We start from the raw sequence: 18,777 nt of genomic DNA on the forward strand, positions 1-18,777 counted from the left end.
CACAGCCCCCTAAGACCAGAAACCAGACGAGGCCGCCCGCCGGCTCCCTCCTCGCTGCGAAACATCGCGACGGAGGTCCCGGCCAAGCTTCCGGTGAGAATGAGAAATAAAAATCAGAGAGACTGAAAAGGAAAAAATAAAACCAACCGTATTTGGGACAGCATAATCACCTCCATAGAAAAATCCTAAAGCATCCATTAAAAAAATAACAATAATAATAATAATAAAGGCCTCTAGAACTAATACTCGTAAAGTGAGTAAAAGCCACGGGACGCGAGGCGGACAGATTAGCAAGAAATGATGGGAAATGAAGTCGAGGAAACCACGCCGTGTGGGTAGCATCAAAAACATGAAGCACTTAGTGCCGCATCGCGAGGGATGTGTGCGATCTGTGCCCTGAAAGCTACGAGACGCCGACGAGCAGTATGTAAACTGTCTCCGCGAGCAAGAGGGGGACCAGGAAACCCCATCTCACTGAGATGCATACGATACCAATGTTCGCCGAACCGGGCAGCGCAATGCCGAGCCGCATTCCGGCAGGATTTGGGGGTAGAAATTAAACCGATTCTAAGATTTACATGGAAAGGCAAAGGGCCGGAATTGCCGACATACTTTTGAAAATGAACAAAATTGAGGGATTAACACAGCCTGGTTTCAAGGCTCACTATGAAAGCCACATTAATCAGACGGCGAGGGGGGGGGGGGAGCAGGAGAGGGAGCCGTGGACCCACCCGTACGGCCAACTGATTTCCATCAAAGGTGTCAAACTAATTCGATGGAAAAAAGGTGCAGGAACAAGTGGGTAGCCACATGCAGAAAAGATTTAACCTCGATCCGTACCTGTCACCGTAAATAAAACTAAACTTGAAATGGATCACAGAGCTAGACATAAAATGTAAAACTATAAAATTTCTCCAGAAAACATCGGTGGAAAATCTTTGTAACCTTGGATTAGGCGAATATTTCTTAGATGGAACACAAAAATGCACGAACCTTAAAGAAGAAAAACCACCCCGCAAAACTGGATGTCACTGAAATTAAAAACTTCTGCTCTTTGGAAAGCCACTGGAAAGAAAAAGCTAAGAGAAGCCACAGATTAGGAGCAAATATTCGCAAAGCACAGAGCTGATCATCAAAACCAGCTATCTAGACTTGTATGTAGGATATGTAAACTCTTACAGCTCAGTAATCAGACAACAACCCGATTATTTAAACGGGCAAAAAAATAAACGAATAAAATAAACAGAGACTTGTCAGAGAAGACGTCCGAAGGGCAAAGGAACGCAAGAGAAGATGTTGGCATCACCCGTCACCAGGGAGACCCAATGGAAAGCTGGGGCGAGGCGCCCACGTGCCTAGCTGGATGCTAAAACGTAGCAATCCAGCAACATTCGGTGCTGGTGAGACTTGGAGCCATGGAGGCAAATGCACTTGGAGGCCGGGCGGGCAAAGTGGGGCGAAGCGTGGAAAACGGTTTGCAGTTTCCTCGAAAGGTCAACATGCATCCAACACGTCGTGCAGCCACCCGGCCCTCAGATTTACCCACGGGAGATGAAGACATGTGACCGCCGAGGACCTGTGTGCAGTAACAGAGTGGCTTTAATCATAATCATAACAGCCGAAAACTGGAACAGGCTCAAATGTCCATCAGCCTGCGAACAGATAAACAAACTGTGGTACATTTTATCCTTTCCAATTAAAAGGAAACAAAGTACTGAACGCAGGCCACAACACGGATGAAGCTCACGTGCGCTCTGCTAAGTGAAAGAAGCCAGACCCAGGGCTAGAGCGCAGGATGCCTTTCACATGACGTTCTGGAAAAGGCAAGCTACGGGGACAGGAAACAGCCGTGATCGCCAGGTGCTGGGGCGCGGGGGCGGGGGGCGCTGCCTGGGGTGGGGGTGCAGGGAGATGCTGGGGGGGCCGCCACCTGGGGAGGGGGTGCAGGGAGATGCTGGGGGGGGGTGACCGGGACGTGCCAGGTCTTCGTGGCAGAGCTGACTGTGTGACTGCAGACACGTGCCAGGGCTCGCTGGGCGGAGCGCCGACGGAGAAAGGTCACCGTGCGAACCGGCCTCCCTGGACCCAAATCGAAGGTGCCTGGACGTCAGAGAAACAGAGCTGTGGCCGGAGGGACGGGCGGGGAAATCGAACGCTTTGTAAAACACGGGTGAACAGATGAACTCGCTCGAAGGTCTGGTCTCTGGAGATTGTTTTAAAAACCCCCGAGTCGGACGTCGGTTCCCGCCTGCCCCAAGTGGACGCCTGGCCCTGGCCAGGCCGGCCGAGCCCGCGGGCATCCGTGGCCCTGCTGGCCCCAGTCCCGGGTGCGAAGTGGGGCTCTCCGGTGTCTGGGGCCGGCCTTCTGTTCCCCGACTCACTCCCCACAACACCGCCATCCTCAGGGGGTCTCCCCTGGGACCAAGGGCAGGAGCTGTCCCCTCACTGCCTTGGGGTCAGTCTCCCTGTCATGTCGCTGGGCACACAGGACATACTCAGGGAACATGGGCTGAAGAAGCCCAAGTACCAGCTCACACCCAAGCCTCACGCCTGGAGCCCCAACTCCGGTCCCAGGCCGAGCCTGGCACCACTCGCCGCCCGCCCTGTAGCAAGGGGGCCTTTCGAAGCTCCTCGCGGAAGCCCCCAACCACCCCCAACTCAGAAAACCCCTCCGTCAGCCCTCGGCCTCAGCACCCAGGCCCCCTGCCTGGGCGCCCACCTGGGAAGTGTGCCCCAGGCCCCGCACGCACCCGCCACCCAGCTCGCTTCAGGCGCCTTCCCGGGTCCCCTGCCCCACGGCCCCCCGGAGCCATGCGGCGTGGAGCGGGGGGAGGTGGGAGAGTCTTGGGACCCCGTGACCCTCGAGCACGGCGGCTCCTTCCACCATCCGTCAGTCCATTTCACTCCATTGCCAGAGTGGTCTGACAAGGGAAAGTGGGGTGACAGCGAGGGCACCCCAAATGGAAGAAATCTAACCACAGTATCATGGGCAGAGACCTCCCCGCTCCCCCCCGCCCAGCATCCCGACCTCAAAGTTCCCTCTCCAGGTGGGACCAGGTGCGGGGGGAGGGAGGGAGGAGGAGGGGCTGACGGTCCAGCTGCAGCCGGGCGCGTGGATGGACACAGGGCGGACGTCTGTGTGTGCCTGGGCTGGCGGGGCTGCGGCACCCAGGCCGCCCCTCGTCCCCATCCTGGGCGCCCGGGGCACAGGACAGCCGCCCTCGAGCCATGGGGACAGACGAGCAGTCCCTGGAGGAGCAGCGCTCAGGTTAAAAAAACGAAATAAAACAGAACCAAACAACAAAAAAATCCCTTAAGCATTAGTTGGAAGGGAAATTCGTCACTCCTCAGCCTGTTAAAGGACACCTACGGGAACCGCCCCATGTCACACCGGATGGTGGAAGACTGAGTGTTTTTCTCCTACGGCTGGGAACGGAGCGGGGATGGCCCCTGTTCCCGCCGCGACTGGGCACGGCACTGGAGAGGCCGGCGGTGCAATCGGACGAGAAAGAGAGAGCGGCCGCTGGTCTGAAAAGGAAGAGGTGAAACCGTCTTTCCCTGCAGACGCGACCGCCACCGCGGAAAAAAACAAACAAACAAAAAAAAAAACCAGCGGGCTCCCCAAAAAAGAGCTACTGCAACAAAAAAGTGAGTGAGAAAAGGGTCGCTGGATAAGAGAGGTGTGCTGTTTAAATCGCAGTTCCAAGTACCAGCAACGAGCAATCGGCGATCAGAAGGAACAAAGAAACACCTCGGACAACAGCCCGAAAACCTAAGACTTAGGTGTCCGGCGAAGACACGTGCGAGGCCCTCACCCCGAACCCTGCGAGACATCTCCGGCCGACGCTGAAGATCCAAGTAAATGCGGAGATACGGAGTGTCCGTGAGACCGAGGGCTCAGTGTGGGTAAGAGGTCGGTCTCCCCCCGCCGAGGCCTGTGCTTAACCCCAAACAGCATCGCGCACAGGCTTCTTTGTCAACGTCGATAAGCAGCTTTTACCACGTATATGGAAACGAGAAAGACCCGGACGGGCCTAAGCAACTGCAGAGAGGAGAGCGAAGGTGTAAGTTTTACGTCGCTTCAAGCCTTGGAAGGAAGGACGCCACCGCCGCCCAGGCAGCGCGGCGTCGGCGCGCGGATCGGCGAGTCGGGGCACAGAGCTCGCGGCTAGGCCCGCGCGGTCGCGACACGCCGAGGTGTTCACGAGGTGCCGAAGCGGTTCGACGGGCAAAGGATACGCTTTGCCACATGCGGCGCCGGAACGCCTGGACGTTCGTATCGACGACAAGGGCCCTCGGCCCGTAACCTACATGGTGTGCAAAACCCAACGGACGGACCTAACGCAGGCGCCGAAACGAAACCGCCAGGGGGACACGCGGGAGGACCCCGAGCACCGGCGCGTTCGGCGAGGACTTCCGGAATGCGACATCAAGAAGGAGAGCGCGAGGCGTGTCGCTCCGCTGAGACGGAAAACTCCTCATCTCTGAAAGACACCGCGAAGCGCGTGAGGAGGAAAGTCGCCGGGCGGGGGACGCGCCCGGCAAAGCGCCCCCACGTGTCCGGAGCACAGCGGGCGGTTTTGCGACTCGGCGGGAAGAAGGCGAACCGCTCGATTTCGACATGAGTGGAAGATTCGAACAGACGCTTCGGAGACGCTAAGAGAAATGAGAATCAGGACAGAGCGAGGCGCCGCGACCCGCCGACGGGGCTGGCCAGAGCGCGCGGCCCGACCACGCCAGGCGCCGGCGGGAGGCCCCGGACCGCGCACGCTCGGCCGGCAGGACGCGGGGCGGTGGAGCCGCTGCGGAAAGCAGCTCCCCGGAGTCTGAAGCGGTTACAGAAACACCTGCCGCGACATCCGGTCTCTCTCCTCGTAGGCCTCTACCCACGAAACACAAAATCGAAAAACGCACGTCCTTACAAAGGCTTGGACGCAAGCGTATTTACAGTAGCTCGAAACCAGACACGACCGAGTGTGTCTGTTGACACTCGAATGGACAGACAGACTGCGGCACGTCCACACGGGGGACTACGACCCAGCGGTCACAAAGGGTGGACGACGGATGCGTGTGAAAACCCGGACGGGCCTCGAAACGACGTGCCGCGTGGGAGGAGGCACGACACTCAAATGGGTCCGTTTCCGGGAAACCAGAAAACGCAGCCCAGTCCGCACCGACGGACCGAGGGGCGGTCGCCTCCCGCGTGCAGGCCGGGGGTCGTCGCAAGGCCAGGAGCACGTTCCGGGGCTGGGCGCCGTGCGCGCTGTCCCGGCGGCGGGGGCCTCGGCGTCCACGTGTGGCGGGGTCTGCTCCTCGGTGGAGGTCAGCGAGCAGAGCGACTCAGCCTGTGGCCCCGCATGCCGCGCGGCAAACGCAGGCCTGCCCACCCGTGTGCCCGTCTCCCCCTTGGGTCTCAGGAGCAGAGCGTCCTAACCGAGGTCGCTGGCTCCCACCGGGCGCCCTGACCGGGGACAGCCCGCCCGTCCGCCCGCCCGCCCGCCCGGCACCCCGCCCAGCACCCGGCCCCACCTCTCCACATCCACCAGGAGGAGGAGACCGTGTCCTCCACGGTCTCTCTGGCCCTGGTGGCCACCGGCTCTGGCCCGAGAACCCGTGCGTCCACCCCCACAGCCCCTGGTGCCAGACGCTGCCCGAGTTTTACACGTGAGGAAGCCAAGGTTGGGAGGCGGTCAGTGACCCCCCCCAGGCTGTCCTGGGGGTCTGGGCCCCCACCATCGTCCAGAGTCGCTCTGCCTGTGCCCTCCGGGGGTTTGGGGGTGCCTCGTCCACAGCAGGCCTGCCACGACCCAGACAGGGGTGGACCCGGAGGCCCCAGGCCTGCCAGCCACTGCACCCTCTCCCCAGGGGGCTGCAGCTCCTGGGGCCTCCTCGTCCACACAGCCACCAGCGAGGGAAACGTGACGGGGGTTCTCTGAACACCCGGGGAAATGAGGCGTTCTCACACGCTCCCAGGATCGGAGGGCGTTTCTGACCTCCTGGAGGTCCCGGGCCGTCGAACGGACGTCCTCACTCAAGGCAAAATCACCTCAAACCTGAGATGAAGACGGGTCTCGCGTGAAAGCGGGGTGTCGGTGGGGGAGGCAGAGAGGATCCCCACAGGGGACGGAGCCTGGTTCCCAGCAAACTGAAAACGGTGAGATCATGGGGTTCGCGTTCCAGATCAGACTTTCGCAGGGACTGCTGGGCCCCAGGACTTCACGGGGTCGGCCGCTCGGAGAAATGAGTAACACATGGACCCCGGCCCAGCCCCCACCCCTGAGGACAGGGCCCCCGGCCCCAGCCCTCCCTGGCTGGCCTCCGACAACGATCAGGGAGAAGAGCCACAGGCCCAGCTCCAGAAATTAAAGATGAAATCAAGACCCCGCCCGCCCCCGGGCGCCCCACCGCAGCCCACTCCAAATGCACAAATCACCCTCAGCTCATCGAGCTGGGAGCCGCACCCCACGGCCGGCCGCCAGCAAGGGGGCCCGCGGCGCCTCTCAGCACACACTTGACGTTTTGTTCCCGTCCACGCTTCCCGTGCTGACAGGTCCTGGATCGAACGCGCAAACGGAACGCAGCCCCGAGGGTCTCTCTCCTGGCCGGCCGAGGCTCCGGGGCCGAGCGCACACGTGTGCCTGTGTGCGTGCAGACATGTGTGTGCGTGCCTGGACGTGCACGCCGCGTGACCGCGGCCACACGCGTGTGCCTCGGCGTGTCCGGGCCTGTGTCCGTGTCTCCGTGTGCGCCTGTCCCCGCCTCTCGGTCAGGCGTCCGCGGGGCCGGGTGCGTGTTTCCCATCACGCCATGACCGTGCTGCAGGGGCGGCGGCTCCAGGTGTGGCAGCCGGCTCCGCTCGCAGCGTGGGAGACGCTCCCGGGCCCCCCGGGGGCTGGGCCCACGTGCGAATGGACATGTGGCGCCCTGCGCCGCGAGCCCCGGGCCACGGTCTCTGCGTCGCACCCGCCACCCAAGGGGGCAGAGAGCTGCGAAGGCCCAGGGCGCGGGACGCACCCCGCACCCAGTGGACGGAGGCCCCGCGGGGTTGCTGCTTATGGTAGAGACCCAAGCACTTGGGGAGAGGATCTTCGCCCCCAATTCCTATGAGCTGACAGTGTTGGGGGGGCCACTCGGCCTCCCTACAGGGACAGGGAGTCCCCTTGAGTCCGGTCAGGCCCAGTAGTTGCTGATGGGCAGTGCTCTGGGCACCCCCTGCCCCAAATTGCTGACCAAGGGGGCCCCGGGCTGGCCGGGATGTCGCCCACAGCTCCCCCCGTCCCGCCCCACCCCCACGCCCGGCCAGCCGCAGTTTTGCAGCTGGAGATGGAAAACGCAGAGGGAAACTGCCCGGCCCGAGGCCAGCTCAGCGAGATGGGGCCGGGAGGCCCGAGCAGGGGCGGCAGCCCCTCCGCGCCGCGGGGCTGCTCCGAGCCCCTCCTCCCCGCCCGCGAAGCCACGCGGCGGCTGCAGAGACCACCATCCTGAGCTGACCGAGTGCGGGGCCCGGGGCCGCGACTCTGGCCCCCGCACGGCCCCCCCGGCCGGCCATGTGCGGTCCGCAGCGCACCGCGTGGTCGCGAGGCCCTGCGGGCTCCTCCCGTCGCCCCTCCGGCCTCCGCAGGCCGGCCCGCGGTGCCAGGGCCCCGGCCGCGGCCAGCCACCAGGCTGCCTGTCAGCCGGACCCCGGCGTGTTTTGTCAGCTGCTGTCCGGGCCGACAACAAGGCTCTGCAGCTGGCCAGGGGCACACGTACAAACAAGGCCCTAACAAAACCCACCCCGCAGCGACCCCGAGCCGGAGACCCCGCTGAACGTGCCACTTAATGACCAGCCTCCGCCAGGCCTCGGGCAGAGCACAAAGGAAACACCTGTCCGAGGACGGTGGCATGCTCCGACCCCACCAAGCCCCCCGCGGCGGGCCGGCCGGCGGGCCAGCGGCCGACTGCTGTCCGGGGCCCCGCGGGAGAGGCGGACGTGAGCACGTTCGGTGGGCAGAGGATGAGAAAGCACGGGGCCAGCCCCAGGACCCGGGGGCCAGGCCTCCCCCCGGGCACGCGCCTCCAGTTAGAGCAAAGCACCTCGCGGGGTCTCCACCCAGGGCAGCCGGGAAGGCCCCTCCTGCGCGGCGTCCCCTTCCAGAAGGGCAGGGGGGACCTCCGGCCTGCCCCCGAAAGGCCCTTCCTGCCGCGCCCCAACCCAAGCAGGGCCAGCGGTGGCCCCCGTGTGTCCCCATGCGTCTGCACCCCGACCCGGGCAGGCTCTGTCTCTAGTCACCGGCCTGGAGCTGAAACGTCATGATTTCTGAGAAGGGGAGAGAAGAGGGGGGCACCGTGGGGAGAGCTGGGGTGCAGGAACAGCCACTCAGACTCCCGGCCGAGGAGCCCCGGGACTCCCACCCACGCAGACACACGCCGGGCGCCGGGGGAGGCCAGGGGCCTGCCGAGTGGCACCAGGTCCCTGGACACTCCGGCCCGAGAGACATGAGGCCCCACGGCTCCTGCCCCCGACAAGCAGGACGGGGGCTTCCCACGGAGCAGGGGCCAGAGCCCAGGGCAGGTGGGGAGCCGGCCGGGGGCTCGCGGCAAGGACGCCCCCGGAAGGAAGGCCGCCCGAGATGCCAGCACCCGACTCACGTCCCACAGCTTTATGGCCTGAAAACAGGAAGCGCCATGGACACAAACAGGCCCGGATGCAGGCCGCTCCCAGAGCTGGGCCCGGGGTCCCAGGGCCTCCGCTTGGCCACCGGGGGGGTCTCCCCGGCACCGAGGAGGACCCAGGCCCCGGCACAAGCCCCGGGCCAGCTCTCCTACCCTCGGGGCCCTGGGTGGCATCTCGGGGGATTTGGGAGAAGGGTCTGTCTGGAGGAGGGGTGAGGGGGACCAGGCGCCCTGCTTCCCGGGGCTGGGGTCACTGTCCCAGGTGGGGCCAGGCCCCGGAGGACACACGGCCAGCTGGCCAGGAGCGTCCACCTCCGACCAGCCACGCAGGGTCGGGTTACGTGTTTTTCAGGAAAGTTTCAAACGTTCTGCACAGTTTCCTCTTCCTCCGGCCCAGCTCGCACCCCCCCCCCCGCCCCCCGTCCTGAGCACACTTGATCGATATGACAATTGTGGCCGCAGATAGCGTGAGGCCCGGCTGTGGGCTTCACAGAGAGCGTCTTTGTTACGGGAACGAGTCACCGTGGGACCCCCCCCCAACACACACACACACACACACACACACAGGCCCGATGTCCTCGCAGAAGGTTCTGGTTACAGCAGAGCGCCCGTGTTCAGGGCCCTCGGCGCAGAGCAGAGCCTGCATGAGGAACGTCAGCTTTCCCCCCCAGGAGCAGCTGCCTCCAGGCCAGGAACGCGGCCAGCCCGAACCCGTCAGCCCCGCCAGGGACGGGGGGCCCGGGCGCGGTGTAAACTTTGTCCCCGGTGGGGTTGGCCTGAGCCCAGCCTGGGGCCCCGCAGGGGGCCTCACGAGCCTCGAGCCCTCAGCCTCCTCCTGCTGCGACCACTTTGGGGGCCAGAGGACGGTCCCCTTTGTGTGGTGGGGGCAGCAGCACTCACCCCCTGAAGCCCGGGGGGTGGCCGCAAACGGGGGGGGGCAAGGTCAAGGCGGCCGAAACCCACGACAAGCACACGCGATGAGGGGGAGGTGCCGCACACGCCGGGGCAGAGCTGCCCCGCACACGTGGACCGCGGAGGACAGAAGTGCCCGTCCGCGTCGGCGGGTCCGGGCGGCGGAGCTGCGTCCGCAGGACGGCCGAGGGGGCGGCGTCCCGGGGGCCGCGGTTCCACGGTGGACGCTAAGCCTCTGTTCACAGGCTCATGCAGGGACCTTAGGGTCGACCCAGACCCACGGGGAGCTGGGGGGCCGCCTGGGTCTCCCCCACAGCGCCGGGCATGACGGACAGCCCCGCAGCCCGTGCCCCGCCGGACGCACACTGTCCAGGCCAGCCCCTTCCCCACCGGCCTGAGGAGCAGCCCTGAACCCCGACGCCCACCTCTGCCCTCCCGGTCCCCGAGGCCAGCGTCTCTCTCTGCCCCGTCCCCCTGGGTGGCACGGTGTGGAGCCTCAGGGCGGATGAGTGAGGAGTTCGTCCTGCCCCCAGGTGGGGCCCTCCATGTGCCCCGGTGAGCACAGGGCAGGTCACAGGGCACGTCCCTGTGCAGCTGAGCCCGGCTGCTGGCTGCAGACCCCACTGCCCCCCTCCCCGCCAGAACCAGCCAGAAGGGAGCCCTGCCCTCCACCCACGGCCCAGGTCGCCCAGACGCAGGCGGCGGTGCGGGCGGCGGTGTCAGGGCCTCCTGCAGCGTTAGGCACCGTGGGACTCCATTCCGCCCGCGGAGAGCCGGCTCCCCAGCCGCGGGCCCCGCAGAGGGACGCCCGACGCGAGCTGTGGCCTCGCGGAGCACGCGTGTGCACGCGTGTGCACACGTAGGCCGCTGCCTCTGGCTCCCGGGGTGGGGCCCGTCCTCCCCGCAGGCTCGGGCACCGACGCCCGCTTCCCCGGGCCGACGTGGGCCCGTGTCCCGCCCCCAGGCCCCGCGTGCACTCGGTGTTCACTGAGTGTTTGCCGGCTGTATCAACGCGGGGTGGGCACGTTCTGAGGCCGAATATCGGCGGAGGCCCGGCGGTGGGGACCGGCCCCAGCCGGGGGTCTCCCAGGTGCGGGGAGAAGGAGGAGCTCAGGCCTGCGAGGCAGGGCCAGGTCTGCCCAGAGTGCCCCGAGGCCCAGGGGAGGAAGCTGTCGCAAGGCGCGGGTGCAGGCGCGGGCTCTGCGGGGCGTCAGGTCCCCCCGCAGCGGTGAAGGCTGAGCGGGACGAGGAGCACGTGCCGGGCGGGGGGTGGCGCAGGGGGGGAATAAGGCCTGGGGGTTCTTGTGGAACATCCGGGCCACCCAGGGGTGCCCTGAGCTCCGGCCGAAGTGACTTGAGCTCCGGGACGCTTGCTTGTCCCCTCCCTGGAGTGAGGGCAGAGCGCAGGGCGCGGTGGCCGCCGGGCCCGGCCTGAGACGCCGTCTCGCCTGGCATTCGAAGGGTGTGGAGCACGTGGGTGTGCAGGGCCCCTGAGCGTGAGCTGCGGTGCGGCCGAGGACGGAGCGTGGGCCCCCACCCCACCCCGCTCCACAGAGAAGGGGACACACGGAGGGCTGTTGAGGGGACCCACAGACCCCAACGGGGCCTCGCTTTTGCAGCTGGGAGCCTGGGAGCCTGGGGCCCAGGGGCAGGAGGGTCTCGCTCTGTGCTGAGGGGTGGGGGCCGGCCCGGGGCCGGAGGCCGAGGGAGCCTCGGGGCCAGGGAGGAAGCCGCAAGCAATGACCTCATCCCCCAGGCCTCCGGCCGCGGCTCACGGGGTTTTCAACCACAGCGATGGCAGGACCAGTCCGGGGTGTGCTCGCCCCCGAGGCTCGGACATGCCGCATTTGCCTTGTGCTTTTCAGAGCCTTGTCTTTGTGTGGGATTCGGGGGAAAAAAAAAAAATGACCAGCGAGCTGTGATTCTGGAGACAAACACCAGCCCTCACCTGGCCCGGGCAGGGTCTCCTGTTGCCAAGAGCGGGGTTTGGGCCCTAGCGGGGGACGGGGGCGGGGGAGGGACTCGGGGGGCCCCCACACCAGGCCCCCCTCCTGGGGCACGCACACAGAAACTCGGGTGCCGAGGGCACACACACAGCTTCCTCCAAACTCGGGGGCCACGTCAGGAGCCCGTTTGCAACCCCAAAAGGGGCCTTTCCCTGCCGAGGGGAGCAGGAATGAGGCTCGGCCCTCGGCCCTGAAACGTGGCTGCTCGCAGGCCGGGGGTGGAGGCGACTCCAGCCAGCCCCCGCCGGGCCCCCCAGATCCCCTGTCTCAGCAGAACGGCTAATCCCTCGGAGGCCGCCTGGGGCTTCCTTGCCCCGGCTGAGATAACAGCTTTCTGGCACCATAAACGCCCAGCCCACGAAAAAAAAAAAGGAAGAAATATGGGTTCTCTGGGAAAACAGCTCCGAATGGCTTTCTTCCACCATTTAGACATCGTGCGCTCCCAGGGCCCCCTGCGCGAGCCCACCCTCGGCCCCTCCTGGGCCCCGGCTGCGGTCTGGCGCCCAGAGCTGGGCCCCTGCCAGCGGCGCCGGTATTTTGCTGACAACAGCGCCACCTGGTGTCCCGTGGCCCGGCTGCAGGGGCCGCCAACGCCGCGGCGGCCGAAGCCCCCTCCCCACGCCGGGTGCCCGCGGCCTGCGGCCAGCCCCATGCCGCTCCCGCAGGCCGTGGACTCCTCAGGAAGCCCCCCGACTGCGGCCGGCACCGAGAGCCCCAGGCCACGCGGGGGGCCGTGAGCTGTGGGAGGGGTCCCTGCCCGCGCCGCCGGCCCCGGCCCCCTGCTCGCCTCCTCCTTCCCCCTCCCCTCGCAGGGCGCCCCCTCTCCTGGGCAGCCTTCGAGGTCCCTGCCGACATCCCCCCCGCCGCCCCCACCCCCGTCCCCCGGTTTTCCTCACCTTGCACCCCCTCACGGCCAGGCCCGACACAGCTCACACCCGCCCTGTGTGCTGGGCCCGGGCTGCCTCATTCCCACTGTGTCCCCAACATCCCCACCCCTGCGGCCACGACACAGTGGTGGCCAGACGTGGCCAGCTGAGGCCCACCGCGCAGGGCGGCCCCCTCGGCCCGTGAGTGGGGAGCCCAGCAGGGCCTTGGGAGGGTGGGTCCTGGGCCGCCGCCCAACCCCTCCACATTACAGGTGGGGAGATCTCAGGCTCAGGACAATATAGAACCTTGGGGGGGTCCCACGGAGGCGGCTCTGGGTGCACGAGCTCCAAGGACATGGGTCCGAACCCCAGCAGCACCGTGTGGGCTGTGTGGGCGTGGCCTCTGGGCCAAGCTCGGGGGGTGCAGGACAGGACAAGACGCAGCCAGGAGGCGCGAGGCCGTGCACCCACCCGCAGAGCCCCCCGGCAGGAAGCCCCACGAGGAGGAGGGACAGCGACGGGGGGAAGGGTCGGGGACCCCAGGACGGCAGGCCAGGGAGGCAGTGACGGCCGAGCGAAGGCCCGAGAGCGGACAGGAGCAGGTCCCGGGGGAGCGGAGCGCGTGCCAAGGCCAGAGGTGGCCCAGGGTGGAGCGGGGGCGGACGTGGGGGCTGGGGGCACCTGTGGGGCGGGGGCTCGATGCGGCCCCGGGGCCGGAGAGGCCGAGTGCACCTCTCGGACCTGGGGAGCTTCTGGAACGATCGGACTTGTTTTAGAGCCTCCGCCCCCCGCCCCAGGCTGACAGCTGCCATGTGGAGAGGGTGCCCGGGGGGGGGGGTCGCGAGGGTGGCACGGAGGTGGCCGACGTGACGGAACGGGGGACAAGGAAGGCAGCCCAGGGCCCGGCCCTCGGAGGCGGAGAAGGGGACAGGGCCGCAGCAGGAACGGGCTCCCTGCTCGGGACAGGGGAGCGGTTCTCACTCACCTACAGGCGCCGGCCGGAGGGGAGGGGGTGCCACACCGTGACCCTCCGCTTGCCCCAGGCCATGCTGAGGCCCCAGCCTCAGCTGGCGGCCCTGTGGCCGCAGTGTGGAGAATGGCCACCAGGTGGCACTCGAGCCTCAGAGATGCCAGGACAGCCGAAGGAGGAGGAGGGGGCCCTCGGCAGGGAAGGCAGGGTCAGGGGGCGGGGGGCGGGCCCTGCCACGTCGGCGGAGGGGTGGGGGTTCCGGGAGCGGGCAGGAGCCCTGGGAGGGGCCTGCGTGAAGTTTGTGACATGGGGCCCAGCGTCAACGTGACAAGTGCAGCCTGGGCAGGGAGGTGGTCCGGGGGGGTCCCCATGGGCAGTGAGGCCAGACCAGACAAGAAGCCACTGGGGGCCCCACCCCAGGGCCGTCACGGGGTCACAGGGCCTGGGTCCCTCTGGCCCTGTGCACAGTTGCAGGTAACAAGCTCACAAGGAAGCGTACGGCACGTCTGTGAGGGTGGCCCTCCGCAGCCTCCGTGGCCCTCCGCGGCCCCCGCAGGCTCTGTCCCGCTCCACCACCGGCCCAGCAGCCCCCAGGGGCCCCGCCTGAGCTGCACGAGGCCGTAGAAGTCACCACGGGGGCTTAGGACTCGGTGCTGACAGCCTATAGGATGCAGGGCCCGAGTCGGGATGCCTAGTGTGCCCACGTCAATGCGGGGCTCACCCAAGGGTGAGCCTCCCGGCATCAGAGGGATGGCTCAAGTCACTCGGGGAGACTTATGGGCTGAACTGTGTCCCCCCAAACTTATACAGAGCAGTCCTCACCCCCAGCTCCCCAGAATGTGGTGTGTGCGAAGACTGAGCCTGTAAAGAGGTGATTAGGTAAGACGGGGTCACTGGGTGGACCCCGATCCACTGTGACTGTGTCCTCACGAGGAGACGGGGTCGCAGACACACCCCGAGGACGACCACGTGGGCACATGGGGCAGAGCCGCCGTCCGCACGCCGGGAGGGAGGCCTCGGGGGGCACCGCCCGCCCACACCTGGGGCTCGGGCTGCAGCCTCCAGACGGGGGACGGTGTCTGTGGTTCAAGCCGCCGTCTTACGGCGGCCCCAGGACACTCAGGCCCGAGACGCTGGCCAGGCCCTGGTCCCCGTCCCCGGCCCCGGGCTGGGGCCCGCCTTACACTTACACTTACTTACACCAGCACTTACACTCAGCAGCGGGCGGATGCCGGCCAGTGCCCAGCGGGCAGGGCGGGGTCTGCTAAGGTGGCCTTGGAGTCGGCCTACCTGGCAGGGTCTCTGCCTGGACCGGTCACCTGGGCTGTGAGGAGGAGTCCTGGGGGCGGCTCGCAGAGTGGACATGCTTGGCCGGACTTCTGCAGGCAGCTGTGGCCCCCGGGGCCTCCACACGGACGGGGCCGGCACCACCGCGGCTACTTCCACGGGTCCCCAGGGCCGGGGAACAGGGAGGGGGCTGGACCCCGACAGCTTGTCCTGTGAGCTGGGGAGGTGGCCGCCCTCCTTTTCCGTCACACCTGCCCCTACTTTGACGTGGCAGACGAGACCTAGTAGGACGGTGAAGACAGCGTCCCGGGGTCCCAGGGGCCGGGGGCTCATCCGGGGGGAGCGAGTGGACGGACGTTGGGACACCCGCCGGCACGGCCGGCCCCACGGACGCGGGAAGCTGTGGCTAGAGCCCACGCCGTCGCCTGAGACGCGCGCTCACGTTGGACTCCGGGGGCCTCCGCCCCGAGGCCGGCACATTCCCCCAGGAGAGGCCCGAGGACTCGCCCACCGGACAAGAAGCCACAGCGAGCGAGGGACACCAGTGTCCCCGCCGTGCCCAGCACGGGGGCTGCACAGCGGCGTGGCCCGGGCCCCGGGGCCCCCGCGCCCAGAACCTGCGCCAGGGCCAGCGGAGAGACCGCACACGAGTCACACGGCAGCCCAGAGACAGAAGCCACCGGCCTTCACGCTGGCGAAACGAAATCCAAAAACAGCAAAAACGAAAACACGAAACTCCAGAAAACAGAACGGAAGAGACGGCCCACTGGGCCTGTGACCGACGGCGACGACTCCGGTGACAGTCACTGTGGTGAGAGGCAGGCACCGCGGCCGCCCAAGACCCGCGCTCGGGCCCTCCGGGCAGACGGACGCCGCGGCGTGGACAGGCTGTCCCCCACCAGGACGGCGCCCGGCTCCCTGGGTTCGCACGTCAAACACCATCGCGACTTTGCGGGGAGCAAAACAAGCTGGCTGTGAAGGCCCCCCGGACGAGGCCACTGGCGAGAACTGCCTGGGGACCCCCCGAGGAGCCATGCGGACGTGAGATGCAGAACGTGGCACCGTGTCATCCAGGCAAGGGACGCGGGGGGGTGAAGTCCCCCGGACCAGCGGACCGGGACGGGAACCCGCAGGGGGACCCATCTGCGTCAGGACACCTGGCTCGCGGTACCGAAAGACAGAATTCGAACGTGTGGCCCGGGGCGCCATGGCATGAGGGGCTCTGTCCCCGAGGCCACACGCCGGGACGTCCCAACTGCCATGGACCATGTAGAACCACAAGACTGTCCCGCACGGACACGGGGAGAAATCGGGCTGGTTGCTTTACGCCCTCCGGGGGGACTTTGCCGTGACGCTGACTCCGGAAGACGGGAGGAGCGACGAGGTCCCCCGTGTGGAAATGACGTGAGAACCGCTGCAGGGCCCGTCACACGGCCCGGGGCGCCCGCCGACCAGGCCGCCGGCCGGGGCACACGCGTGCGCAGCGTGACGGCAGCCCGGGCCGCCCCGTGGGGGCCCCAGGCGGTGCCGTCGGCACTCGGGCGGCCTCCTGGGGACGTGGCTGGCCCCTGCGCTCCACCTTCTCGGCCAGGCACGTGCACAGGGTCCCCTCAGAGAGGGCACGAGCTTCCGGAGCCTGGCCCAGCACAAACCGCAGGCTGCGGGCCCCCGGCCCGGCCCCCTCCTCGTGTCCAGCAGGGTCAGGCATTGTGGGGGGCTCATCCCAGGCCTGGTCTGAGGGGCTCACAGCTGGCCGGGGCTCAGACAGGCTGGGAGCGGGAGGGGCCCGGGCCCCGTGTGGGACACTCCTGTGTTCACGGCCCCCCCCCCCGAGTATCTCCTCAGGGCCGAGACCCAGGCACGAGGGTGAGAGCCCCACAGGCAGTGGGGGGTGGGTGTCCAGAGCTGGGGGGGCGGTGTCCGGGACACCTGCCGGGGCGTATACCAGCCACAGCCCCGGTCAGCAGCCCCCAGACCCCGGGCCCCAATGAGGCTCCCTGACTGCAACCCGGCCCCCCATACCTCCATCCCTCCTTCCGGGCCCAGCTCAGAAGCCCCCTCCTCCAGGGGGCCCTCCCAGACCACCAGCCTCCTCGCATTCCTTGGGCCCCTTAGTCCGTTGGTCACAGCATGGCAAGTATGGGAGCCGGGGGTCCCCAGGCTTCCGGTCCCCCAGTGTCGGGGCGAGTCCGCAGCTGCCGGCTGGCAGGACGGGGAGCCAGTCGGGGCCACTGTGCGGGCTGGAGGAGCCGGGAGCAGCTCGCTCGGCCCCACGGCCCCGCCTGTGACAGCCGCCCGCCCGTACGTACCATCCAGAAGAGGGTGCCCGTGGCCAGCGCTACATACTGCTCGATGGTGGACAGCACGCTGAAGATGAGGCAGGCGAGGACGATGAGGAAGCTGCGGGACGGGGGGCGCGGTCAGCTGGGGGGGGCACACCCGCCGCCCCACCCAGGCCCGGCAACCCCCCCCCCCCGCCCGGGCCCAGCACCCACCCCACCCCGCCCGGGCTCAGCACCCGCCCCCCCGCCCAGGCTCAGCACCCACCCCACCCCGCCCGGGCCCGGCACCCCCCCCGCCCCCACCCAGGCCCGGCACCCGCCCCCCGCCCGGGCTCAGCACCCACCCCACCCCGCCCAGGCTCGGCACCCCCCCACCCCTCCTTGTCCCCCCCCCATCCACCAGCTGGGGACCGAGGCCCGCCCTGCACCGTGGCGACCCCCCGCTGTGGGTGGCAGGGCGGGCCCTAAGCAGAGCGTCGAGCTAGGAGGCCAGGTGCCCGGGACCACCGGGGGCGCGGCCCCGCCTGCATGAAGCGTCCGGCCAGGACGGCGCAGACCGCGGCCACCGGGTCACGGGGACGATGACGGTGCTGAGCGCGGCCCTGGGAACGTCCCGGGAGCCTGGGCAGTGTGTCCTTCCCACGAGCTCGTCTCGGCCTGCGTCTGTGCCAGGCGGCCTGCCGCGCCTGTGCCCACAGGGCCCTTCCAAGCAGCGTCACAGGCCCCCGGGCAGAGGCTCCCGGGCCAGGCAGGGCGCCTGTGCCGTTCCCGGGGTGTCGCCAGGGCCTGGGGCTCCCCCAGGGGCTGGGGGCATCTGCCTGCCGGGGGGCCCAACAGAGGGACAGGGGCCAGTCCTGCCCCGAGCGCCATCGGACATTGGCGGGGCCCCAGGGCCCACCCTCACGCACCTGCTGCCTGGTCCCATCCGACCATAAAGACAGGGAGCCACCCCAGGGCCCCCGTGGCCTCGGGTGTCACCCAGTCCTCCTCCCGCCCAGAGCAGACGACAGCTCGTGGGGGGCACATTCCAGGGGCTCTGAGCACCCCTGGCAGATCCACATGGCGCTGCAGGGTGGCCCGGGAGAGACAGGCAGGAAGCCACACGGGCCCACAGCACCGGCCAGCGCCAGGCGCCCTGGCCCGCCTCACCCCGACACCCTGCGGCCCCAGCGGCTTCGGAGCTGCCCCCCGAACACCCAGCCCGTGCTGGCCAGAGCGGCCCCTCAACACCACCCCCAGCATGACATGTGCACCCCAGGCCCCGGGCTCTGGCTGGGCCCCAGTTCCCGGGCCGGCCACACTGGCCTTGGGGCCTTCACACCTGCTGTGGCTCCTGTAAGGCCAAACCCCCTGATGGCAGGGAGGTGGCTGACGCTCCCCACTCCCCCCGGCTGAACCCCCTCATTGCAGGGAGGTGGTCTGACGCCCCCCACAACCCCAAGGCTGAACCCCCTGATCGCAGTGAGGTGGTCTGACGCCCCCCACATCCCCCAGGCCGAACCCCCTGATCACAGAGGGGTGGTCTGACGCCCCCACGTCTGAGTATGTCCCTCACATGCGTCGCCACTGGGGCCCGCTCTCCACCCCGACTGCGAGCATCCCCAAGTCGGGGTGTGGGGTGCCGTTCCTGCTGTGTCCCCCGCCTAGGCCAGGGCCGGGCGCACAGCAGGTGCTCGGCTCACGGCTGCGGGTGAGCCTCCGTTCAGTCCCCGAGCCCCGCCTTAGTCGCCCGCGCTTCCTCTGCACCCCGAGCTTGCCACCCTCGTCTCTCGGCAGGAGGCGGCCCCGGCTCGCACCCA

General features: G+C 67.7%; 1 protein-coding gene across 1 annotated transcript in view; it reads right to left on the minus strand.

Moving 5' to 3' along the window:
* KCNQ1 (potassium voltage-gated channel subfamily Q member 1) overlaps window positions 1-18,777 on the minus strand; it is a 255,539-nt gene that overhangs the window by 201,852 nt on the left and 34,910 nt on the right. Inside the window, exon 2 of the mRNA XM_016131129.2 lies at window positions 17,006-17,096. Coding sequence (XP_015986615.2) covers window positions 17,006-17,096 — 91 coding nt within the window. The remainder of the gene's footprint in view (window positions 1-17,005; window positions 17,097-18,777) is intronic.

This window comes from Rousettus aegyptiacus, unplaced genomic scaffold (assembly GCF_014176215.1).
Source record: "Rousettus aegyptiacus isolate mRouAeg1 unplaced genomic scaffold, mRouAeg1.p scaffold_m13_p_5, whole genome shotgun sequence".
NCBI classification, from domain to species: domain Eukaryota; kingdom Metazoa; phylum Chordata; class Mammalia; order Chiroptera; family Pteropodidae; genus Rousettus; species Rousettus aegyptiacus.